The 11,298-nt window shown below is 39.4% G+C and overlaps 1 protein-coding gene across 1 annotated transcript in view; it reads left to right on the forward strand.

Moving 5' to 3' along the window:
* Positions 1-9,897, forward strand: part of vstm2a (V-set and transmembrane domain containing 2A) — a 78,399-nt gene extending 68,502 nt beyond the window's left edge. The window contains exon 5 of the mRNA XM_061064230.1: positions 7,351-9,897. Coding sequence (XP_060920213.1) covers positions 7,351-7,427 — 77 coding nt within the window. The 3' untranslated portion in view covers positions 7,428-9,897. The remainder of the gene's footprint in view (positions 1-7,350) is intronic.
* The last annotated feature ends 1,401 nt before the right edge of the window (positions 9,898-11,298 follow it).

The raw sequence follows: 11,298 nt of genomic DNA on the forward strand, positions 1-11,298 counted from the left end.
AGAAGTTTCATCAAGGTTAAACCATTCCTTAATAGACCCCCGCATTAAGCCCTTTACAGTTGCATGTTCCCCATTTCAGTTATGGCTATGCAAAGTGGAAAATGGTTACAGCAATGTCATCTGAAAGACACAAAATGGCTGGTATGACCTTCAAATATGGGGGGGGGGGTTTAATCTCGGAGCTTTAGCGTTACACATTAGGCTGTGTTATCACATTTACCCTCAGTCACAGATGAACAGTCAAGCTGCAAGGTAATGACATCCAGTTGTATTTAACCAGCCGCTCAGCCAGAAACGCAGTCATGGCTGAGGCAGCCACACTGTCAGTTAGAGGGTGTATCAGTCTACAAGCAAATCAGACGGCAACTTGCAGCCACCAGGCAAGTAAGCATTGCGAGTCAAAGAGACAGTCAGCTAGCCAGTCAGCCGGCCAGGAATCAGTAGGAATAGATGGAGCTGGCACTAAGCCAGTTTGAGCTCCCTGTAGAGGTGCTTCGGTGATTCACCTCCCTGCCTCGCTGGCCTGGAATTGATATTCCACATCACCATTTCAGCGAGCCAAACACATTTTGGCAAAATGTAAGAGTGTTGTGTTAGGTTAAGTAGGACAAAATGAAGAGTATTCTGTGTGGGTCTGTTGTATCCCAGCATGCACGGAGAAAGCCTGAAAAGGTCTATGCTAAGCTCAGACGGATACTCCTGCTCATTATGCCCAAATATCAGTGCGTCTGTAGTCCCTCCGACGGGAAGAAGAGCCAGGAAAATACATTTTATTAACCCTGAGATGTGGCTTAAAAAGTCTCTGATTTATGTCTGCGATGGAAACATTTCTTTGAGCTTCTCCTGATTGCAGTGATTGAATCCAAATGACGACATGACTTGCAAAGAAATTGTGACCTCATCAGATAAACTATGACAGGAAAAGGTTAAAAGTGCTTTAAGCAAGTGATAGATTCCTGAAATCATACAACTTTGCCCATATTAAATGTGTTTAATCTGTACTGAGCTGTATTCACAGAAATATTTTCCTTTGCTCAGAAATAAAATTGCATGAAAGTGTACAAAAACAACAATCCACAAATGATCCTCCTTTGTTGTCTTCTAAAAATAGCACGGCAACAAAGACAGTACTTTTACCTTTTGTATGCTCGCTGGCAAGGACTTTCCAATTGAAAACCTGTTCACACTAAAAAGACTGTCTTTGATTTATAAACGAGAATAAAAGCTTAAGACATAGTGTTGCTATGTTGCTTCATTTTTACTGTCATGGTTAGAATTAAAAGAACCTGACACCAGATTCATGGCCATTATGAAGCAAGGGGAAAAGTATGTTTTATAAGTATCATACAATCAAATTATATTGTTTGACTTAAAAGGATTATATGGTAAAACTTCAAATGACTCCTGTGTTATTTTTATATAGTTAGACATTTCTGTGAGGAGCCTCTCCAGGGGTGCGTGGGAGAGATAGAAGTATATGCCAGGAAGATACATAAGGAAAATTCAAAGTTAAAAGCACAGGTATGCTTCTGTTCTAAAAGTGAGAATACATTAGTAACATAGATTTACTACAGCTGAAGTGTCGCACAGCTCATGTAGAAGAGATGTAGGTCGCTTTCATATTTGAAGTTCGGTTGACTTTCACACTGCACTTTGTCAAGCGCACCAAAACCTGTCAAATGTTGTGTACCATAGTGGCACCTGCCACTAGTTGGGGCTGTCGCTATGGTCAGTGGCTACTGCACATCCAGCCTAATGCTGCACTTTGACTCGAAAGTACACACAGGACAGTGGAAGAATGGCATCCCGTAGCGCGGTGCAGTTTGGCAGCATTTTGATTGATAAAATGGAGATTAAGTTACATGCAGGCTGTCAGGTTAAACTGGAATATCGACCGGACCATTGTGTGACTAGATTTAGCACAGGCACAGGCATGAGCTGAGAGAAGCTCAGGAACACAGACTCTAGAGAAACAACAAGCATACAGGAATAGCTCAACATGTGTTTAGTTTGCCAAAGCAGATGGTCATTAGTCTTTAAACTTTAACAAACAGGATGATTGAGTGGATTTGATGGGTGTGTCTTGTAGCTTTTGGTGTTTGATGTTCTAGTAGCTATTTCTGGCTGCAGCACAGTATTCATGGGGTTTGGTGAAAATTAACTAAATTACACGTCAATCTTTGGATACACACAATTCTTGTTAGTAGCATTAATTATTGGATTATTCGGGTCATTTCCTGGGTATTCTGGCAATTAGAATTCACAAAATGAATATGCGCACAAAACCATATCAGTAACAACATCATGTTCAACAAACTAGGGAGACATTTGACATAGTAGGAAAATTAAACAACAGACAAAGAGAAAATATTTGTTCATCTGCAGTTTGTCAAACAAATGATTTTAGGAAATCCACTCTTTCTCAAACAGTGTAGTACAATATTTACACCTCCAGTTCAGAGGAAAGCTTCTGTAATGCAATGTACAAACACAGTGGCTCAAATAGTTAGTGAATTAGCATGGATAACACACAGCCATTATTCACAGTGAAAGTAATACAGCAAACGCATTTCTCTAAGAGTTAAGTTTTTTTACCTGACCATGACAGCAAAACATGTGGTATGTATGCACTGTATAAAAAAAGTCATAAAGTACCAGCTCAAGGTGGTAAAGTTCAACAAAGATTTAATATTTAGCCCAGTTCTGCAGTATTGGCAAAAATAACGATCAAGGTTGTCATAGTTACTCTTGCTTTTTCCAACCATCATTTTTTTCCTTCACCAGGTCAGATGGCGTCATTGCATGACTAGCCAGAGTGACTCATTTAGCGAAGTTTAAAGTCGCCCGTTAACCACCATTCCAGAAGCAATGATTTTGAGGTAAAATCCTGATGCAGTGAGTCAGCAGTGAATGGGAATGTAGCAGTATTCATTGTTCCACTCATAAACTCTGGACTCCTGTTCCCCTAATAGGGACGTAGCTGTTGTCTGTGGAAAAAGGCTTGAGATGTAGCCACAATTTCCATACCTATATGGTCCTATTACATTTATAAGCAAGGTGTTCTAACCATGCAGTGTTCTGAGACATACTAGATCCCACTTGGAAGCCTATGTGTCCAGGGATTAAGACTTTTTCAAATATATTCAACTCAATACGTTTGCCTTGTCTTCCGGGTCATGTTTCCAATTATTTCTCAGATTTGGAATTTCATAATCTTCCTACAAAGATTTAGGTAGACCCCTAAGTAACTCTCAGACTCCTTTGGATTAGGTGTGTACACAACATAATGAAATTGTAGGCAACTTCGAATATTTCTCGATATGTCGATTGCCTATACCTGATTCACAGATTACACTGCTTCATTGAGAAAGTATTTTTTTTAGACCAACTACTCTCTGCCGTCCCTCTCCAAACTAAAAAAATAACACCCCAGCCTTCTTCTTGGGACTCGGGGAGAGTGCCCTCCTAAGTACTCCCAATCTAACCAATCACTGTCTCGTTCCTCCCACAGCCTTGTCAGGCCATCATTCCAACTTCTGTTTACCCCCCTAGTTTCCTGTGCAAACTCTTAAAAAAGAACTTCTTATTCTGGCCCCATCTGAGTTGCCGACAATATTAAACTACGAGGATGGCAGGTCTCACACTCTGCCCCGCAAATACATCCCCCCCCCCCAGTAACTGTGTTGGAAATCTGGAGCTATGGAGCTATTCTTTATCAAGCTTTGGTTGTGCCCAGAATCGGATATTTCTTTATGGATATTGATATTCTAAAACAATACTCAATGCTTACTTGTGACAAGTACTTAACTTGTATGTCATCAGGTCAAAGGCATAAATAAGGATGACCTCGATCTACTGGACAACAGAGCCAGTTAGGCACCATCATGTTGGCTGTCGGGTTCAAATACTCGCTGAAAGATGCAGCTCAGTGAATGTCAGGAAAGTCCTACCAGAACAGCTTAATCTAACTTGCAGTTAATCAATTTATCTAATTGATGGTAGGAGTGTACTGACTATTTTTTAAAACAAATTTGAATGTAAATGGCGAATTCTGAATGCAGCCACATCCCCAATAGTACAAGGGGCTTCACACTTATGCAACCACAATCATTTATTTTTCATTGATTTATTTTTCACTAAAAGGTTTTTTTGGGAATGGAATTGCACAGGTTATAGGTCACACTAAAGGTGTAAAATGTTTTGAAATGATCTTCCTTAGTCTCATTATTTTACATCACAAAAACTAACATTTTAACATGGGTGTGTAGACTTTTTTATATCATCTGTAGGTATAGAGAGGCATATGTCTGATGAGGAACAACTTGATGTCTTGGTACTTGGTCTACTGGTCTGGCACTGTTCAGACAGATAAACTTGCTTGGTGTTTAGAATTCAAGAAGAAATGGAACAAGGACATATTGATCCTGACACAATTAGGTGGTTTAATTCTTTTAATGGCGTTGTTCCCCTTCATCTGTTCTTTTACTGTTGCTTGACAAGCTTGTTATGAGAGAATTAGAGCATGTTTTCATGTGCATTCCTATATTCTGCCTGTCTGCATCGGTGTCTTGCTTTGACTCCATGCTGGAGGCTGATTAATTATTCTCAGTGTGAAGGGTGTTTTGGCCCAGAGTGATTGCTGCTCCTCTGTGGCACTCCTGTTCTCTAGATCACCTCGAGCCAAATGAGATGTGGTAGGGAGGAATAAAGGGTCAAAGCCCTCCATCTCAATCCCCAACCCCCCACGATTCCTCCCTCATTCCCCTATCCCCAACAGCCAGAGAAAATCCAGAGCTTGGCTGCGAGGAACTCAGTGTCCCTTTGGACGATTTCCTTCTTAAGAGAATCATCCAGTCTGACACCGGAATCTAGTCAATGTCAATATGATTTAGTGAATATTTCATTTTCTATTTCCCAAGTGCCTGCCATGGCTTGGTTCATAGGATTACAGCTGGTACTTCTCCTTCTTTCACACTTCTCCCTTCTTTTAAAGCTTTAATATTTCTGTCTGCTGAGGGAGAGAATTTTTCTTTTTTTCCTTTGGTGTACAGAGTTCTGCTGCATAGGATGGAATACTTGCCATCCGTTACCTCTCATCACATCGGTTCAGGTTGGATGTCCCCGAGACACAGGAGAATCAAACGGCACAAGGCTGAAGAGGCAGTGTTCTGGTTTGCAGTCGTTAGTCACGTCAAAAGCTCGGTAAACAGTCGGAGCCGCTTGCAGATAGCAGTTTGTCAGGGCCATGGTAACGTTGGCCGCCCATGTAAATCCTTTTCAAAACACTTTAGAGACTGTTTACTTAGAGAGTAACACTTGTGGTTTCCTGCAGTTGTTGGGAAAAGAGTGTGGCATTCATGTAAGAACGTGTCACATCCATGTATGTATTTTTAAACCAAATAGCAACAACAGGCCACCTTGACAGTTTGTTTGTATGAATGCTGCAGCACATGCACAAACATGTTTGTCCAAAGAGGCAAGGCCTTCTTTACATTGTGATTCCTGTTCAGAACATGTCTGTGATGCGTTTATTACATGTCAGTGACTCATCTGACCTGTTTTCATTAGTCTGGCAGAGGTAAACGGTATATTCCACAACTAAGTCGTATTAAATAAAGAAAACAAGCTTTTGAGATACATAGATGCATGGGAATGGTGCATTTCGATTGCTTTCATAATGTTTGCCACAGAGTTAAATGCCGCATTGTGGACAACATAAACACACATTGATCTGGAAGCAAAACAGAGAGCTCCAGATTCAGCCCATCAAACAGCTTTTCCTGGCATTGTAACAAAAGGAACGCAGTGGCGTTTGAAAGTGACTGATATTATGATACCACACAGACTAGAGTCACAGTCGTAGTTCGCTCGTCATAGTTAGCTCGTCAATGCTCGTAATCGCGGCGGCTCGCGCTCTGACTGTCTCACTCTGCCTCACTAACTCGCTTCCTTCTCTCCTCCTGGCAGTGCACACACACCTCTCCTCTCTCCTGCTTGTGTTTGGACAGAGAGATTAAACGCACAGTGGGGGGAACACAGCATGGATGTTTTGTGTCCGACAGACCACCTTTGACGTTTTAGTCTTGTCTCTTTAGCTTAAAATAAACATACAGGTCCTCGTAGTTTTTAATCATCATCTCGTCTCCATCATGGAGAAATGCCGTCAAGGAACATTTATTGCACAATTTCTTCTAACAAAATGACCACTGGAAGGATGAAATAGTTGAAAAGAGGTTCCATATTGAGACACTCTGTTTGTGTAATTGCAGGGGGACAGCATGGATTGAGTCCTGTATGTTGTTAATGTATACCGTAAAACTTCAATTAATAGCCCGGGTTTTTATTTATGTTGGTCTTTAAAATGACCCTGCCTTTATTCAGGACAGGCGTCAATACGAGACCGGCTTTTAAATATTTTCAAACAAAACTTGTGCACAGCAAAGATTGGGTGGACTATTAAGTTGTAGATTGAAACCAAACATAATATTTAATTGTGTTAAAAATGTAGGCTATACATTGAACAAAATTAATTACTAATCTCTAGTTTCATCTTGCTTTTTAAAAAAGCATGGCTGGTACTCATTCTAGCATTTTTCCAAATGTCTTGGACAAAAGTCGATAAATTATTATTTTAACACTAAGGCTAGTCAGGGACTAGGCCTTAAATTGGGATGGGCTTTTATTAGAAGTTTTATGGTATCTGAATAATATGATTTATACTTAGATCTTAGAAGTTTTGGGAAAATGCATTGAGCAATTATTGATGGAAAACAGAGAGCAAGAATGTCTATTTGATAGAAAAAAACAACTACAACATAATTCATTCCGACACACACATGTGATATTTAGAGTAGTACTAACTACCTCCAAAAGATTAGGATTAATGTCCTCTTGAATATTTTAAAGCTTTATTATTTTATCCTTTTCATGACTTTTGTAACAGTTTATCATTTCCATTCTGCTGGCTTTCTCTAGATGAATCATGTATTCCATAAAACACAGTCGTCTGTCTACGACTGTGTTTTATCTCTCTCTCTCTCTCTCTCCCTCTCTCTCTCTCTCTCTGATTTCCCACAAAGCATAAAAATCGTTCCAACGAGACATCATTTCAAAAAGTTAGACTTGGTCAGCCATTTTCTTATCATAGGATCTCATCGGGTTGTCATAGCTGTTGTATGGGAAAGATAATGTACACTGATATGTTGTCAGATGTCATTCAAATACATATTTCTATTCCCTTCCACAGAGATGCATTTATTTACATTTCTACTAAGCTGAAATTATTTTGTACATCAGAAGTAAAATGTTTTTTTAATCATATTTTTAACTCCTCTTTTCTTCTCTTCTCAGGTACAAGAATATCATCCAGCTATGGACTGGCGGTCCTCCTTCTGGCATGTGGTTTGGTGAGGGGTGCCTTGTTATAATTTGGAGAACTGACATGGTTTGTGGCCAGATCTCGCTCTCTCTCTCTCTCCCTCTCTCTCTCCCTCTCTTTTTGCTCTCAAAGCGAACAAAAAAATTGCCTGTTTTTTTTTTTTTTTTTTTTTTTTGGTTGTTTGTCTTTTCGCCCCTTCCCACCATGCGGACAGCACAGTTGGCCCTCATTTCCCAGCGTCCACTGCTCTTGCACCCAGCACATTGTTATTAGCCACTGTAAACACCAGTCACCTTTAAAAACCAGTCGGATTACCTTTTGTACAGACGTCGACTCGAACACCATCCGAGGTGCAAGGCTCCGCTGTGAAAACAGACTCTAGTTGGAAAACTCTCGTGGAGGAATGACTTTCTAATGGTTTCCACTGTTCCTGTCCATGGTTCATTGCTCAAATGTGAACAAAAAAAAAAGGAGAATCTACATTTGTGTAAAATATATGATTCTAGATATATATGTTTTATTTGAGACACTGAGAATTACTATATGTGCTGTATACATCGCTCACCATGTTGGCCATGGAACGTCAGTGTGAAAAGGCACTCTGGCCCTCTCAGAGAAACAAAATATATTCAAGTACATGCTAATTCAGACTGTTAACAATCAACCATCAGGTTAAAAGTGGTTAAATTTGTCATTTTCCTTCAGCTGTCTTGGCCATCCAAATGTGCTTACGTGCATAATTGAACATCTTATTGGTGATACAGGTGTGCATGCTTCTTGCTCTGAAGTCCTTAATGTGCGGGGAAATATGTAAAGTGAGCTTCATGGATCAGCACTAATTGGAGTTTGATGTAACAGTATGTTGAATTCCGCTTTATTTTGATGTGCTAGCTTTGGTGTGAAGAAAATAATTCTTGTTCCTTGTCATTTTTTTTAATTTGTATTGCATCCTCAGTAGGAATAAAAAGGATGTCACAATTTATGAGTCATTTAAAATCTTAACATTTGACCGTTGGATGATGAATTTAAATCCGCTTTGCACCATTTTTTTTTTTTTTAAACAGCATGCTCGAGTTGCTGTACAGCTACAGCTGCTTCACGATGACTCTCCGGTGACTCCACGGTGACTGAGTATTCCTCCACTTCAGATCTACAATACATATATTTATAGTGATAGTTTGTTTTATGTTCATGCCAACACACACACTCACACATTTCCATTTCCAGATGTTTGTTCTGCTGGACAGCGTCATAAGATGCAGTGCAACACACGTTGATTGATTTATCATTGTATGACCTCCACATGTTCAGAAGAAGTTAGTTGTCGTTGAAATTCTCCCAATTATATTTTTTTAAGCTTTATTTTCAGATGATATATCCGAGTTTTTTTTAATGACGCAAAGCATTTATGAGCAGAAGGCTTTGACAATCTGACACAAACACAGACGGAGGTGTTCTTTCGGTTTCATAGCGCTTGGTAAGCTTCCGATTACTACAGCGATGCAGTATAAGCTTCAAAATAAACAGGATTTTTTTGTTGTTGTTAACTTTTGAGCCGAAAAAAGGAAATTGTGCACCATCCATCAGGAAGGCAGTGGTTCCAACTCAAACTGAAACATTTATGAATAATAGAGTAGTTTATTTATGTCTCAAGAGCTGTAAGTGAATGTTGCCCGCCATGAGGATCATGCTGCTGGAGTGCAGCGGTCGCCCCGCAATAAGATCAATATTTTATTTTGGCAGACATCGACCCCTAAGCACATTCATTTTTTTTTTTTTACACAGTTGATGCCCAGAATTGACTCTAAGCTAACATAAAGCATGATTATGTGACCTCATGTGTTGTACGGTATAATCTAACATGCATACATAACATACAGATGAATTCCTCCAGCGATTAATGAGCTGTGTGTTTTCTAAAAGGCTAAATACTCACCACCCGTTGAGCTTTTATTCCGCTTTGCAGTCAAAGCAACAATCCCTTCTGTACAGTCCTACTGCATTCCCAAAGAACTCTGGGGGGGTGGGGGAGGGGGGGGGGACGTGTTGATGCAGTGCAAAGGGTTCAAAAGGCAGAGTGTGTGAGGCTTCGGGATCAGACAAGGAGCATCAGCAGCTTCCAGCAGGGGGGTACAAGATGTGCAGGTGATAAAGGGTGCAACCCTGTCTAATCCCTCAAGTCCAAAATAGCTTCAGGGTGTTGTTTGGACAGTTAATCTAGCATCACCATCATATATAAATATATAAGCAACTCCGCAGTGACTGGAAAACGATTGCTGTGTTTTAAAATGTTATGTATAAAGATTCAGAATGTTTAGTTTGCAGAATAAAGTACAGCTTATTTTAAGGTATTGAGAATGGGATGTTGGATGTTGATTGTGTTGGGAATGTGCAGCAGCGCGTCGGAGAGTGTGCACAGTACTAGTGGACGGTTTTGTCCAACCCTCATGTAAAAAGTTACAGATCTGTACAACTTGTAAATGAAATAATCAGCATGTTAACATGTTTTTTTTGTTTTTTTTAAATCCATTTAAAAAGGCAGAGGCCAATGATGTTCTGTACTTGTAACAATGGTGTCATGTACTCATATTCAAGTGTTAACAAGTCCAAAAGTGGGTTTTTCATCTCTTCAAAATGAACTTGGATAAAATGTATTTGACGAAAAAAAAAAAAAAATCTATATATATATATTAGAAACATCTCCTTTATAGCGCTTCATCCTGATCTAGGGGACTGTGGATGCTTGCAACAAGTTGCATAACAAAAGACGGGGAGATAGGAGTGGTGATTGATTTGTGATCAGAGTGATGACACTGAGTAAATACAAAATGAGTCATGAGTTTGGGTTGTGACAGAGGCTGGGTTGCTTACAAGCAGCAAAGACTCTGTTACCAAAGAAGAGAAGAGTTCACAGTGACGGCTTGAGAGCAGCAGTTCCTTCATCCAGGGATGCCATTTCAGAAACATCACACGCATTTCTCCGTTCTGTTTTATATGCCACTCTACCCATCCACTCTAGATGTATTTGTTTCTTCTAATGTATTTCATTTCAATGCGGTCCTGTCTGTTTGTTAAGCTGTCAAAAATTCTGATGAATTCTAGTTCTCTCTTTTTTTTTTTCTTTTGGTATTGTGTGAGGCTTCTGTACTGGAACATTGCAACAGTTTGTATTATAATGACGATATCAGAATAATATTTAAATAAACCATTTTCACAGATGAAATTCAAACACCGAGGGCTTCCATCTGTTTGCTTGGGAACATACTGAGCTTGAAAAAAATAGAAAGAAAGGGGGAGTGAACTGAAGAGAGTGCTGACAATGACAAAAAAAAAAAAAAAAACTGGCCCAGTTTCAAACTCATTGAACAGTTTCTTTGGCTTAATCAATTTTCATTTGATAGTGCTGCTAAATGTTTTCTCAAAATCGACCATCCTTCATTTATCCAACCACTCAAATATAAAGAAGGAAAAATGAAGACGATTACAGTAATATATAAAACTCGAGCAATAATGTGTGTAAGGATGTGTAGCTGCTGATTGGCACCGTTTTGGATGACTTAATAAGCATATGACAACAGACCTAATGTGTGCGCTGAGATAAATATTTAATTGGAGAAAATGGGAGCTTTAAAACACTTAGGCTTTAGGCTTTGATACAATACTGTATATGCTTTTTTTTATTTAAGGCAGATTGTAAGTGTGGGGATTTATCTGAATGGGCATCCTTTGATTTAAATCTATGCATTTAACTTTTAAAACATACAACTTATTTTTGTCATCCAAATGGCATTGTGTTCTCATGATCAGTGTGCAAGAGTGAGAATTGCCATACTATGCACTTATGCTAAGTAATAAATACAACAGGACTAAAGAGGCCTCAATAGACTGAATAACACCGCTGTAAAAGTCATCAAACTGGC

Source organism: Labrus mixtus, chromosome 19 (assembly GCF_963584025.1).
Source record: "Labrus mixtus chromosome 19, fLabMix1.1, whole genome shotgun sequence".
NCBI classification, from domain to species: Eukaryota; Metazoa; Chordata; class Actinopteri; order Labriformes; family Labridae; genus Labrus; species Labrus mixtus.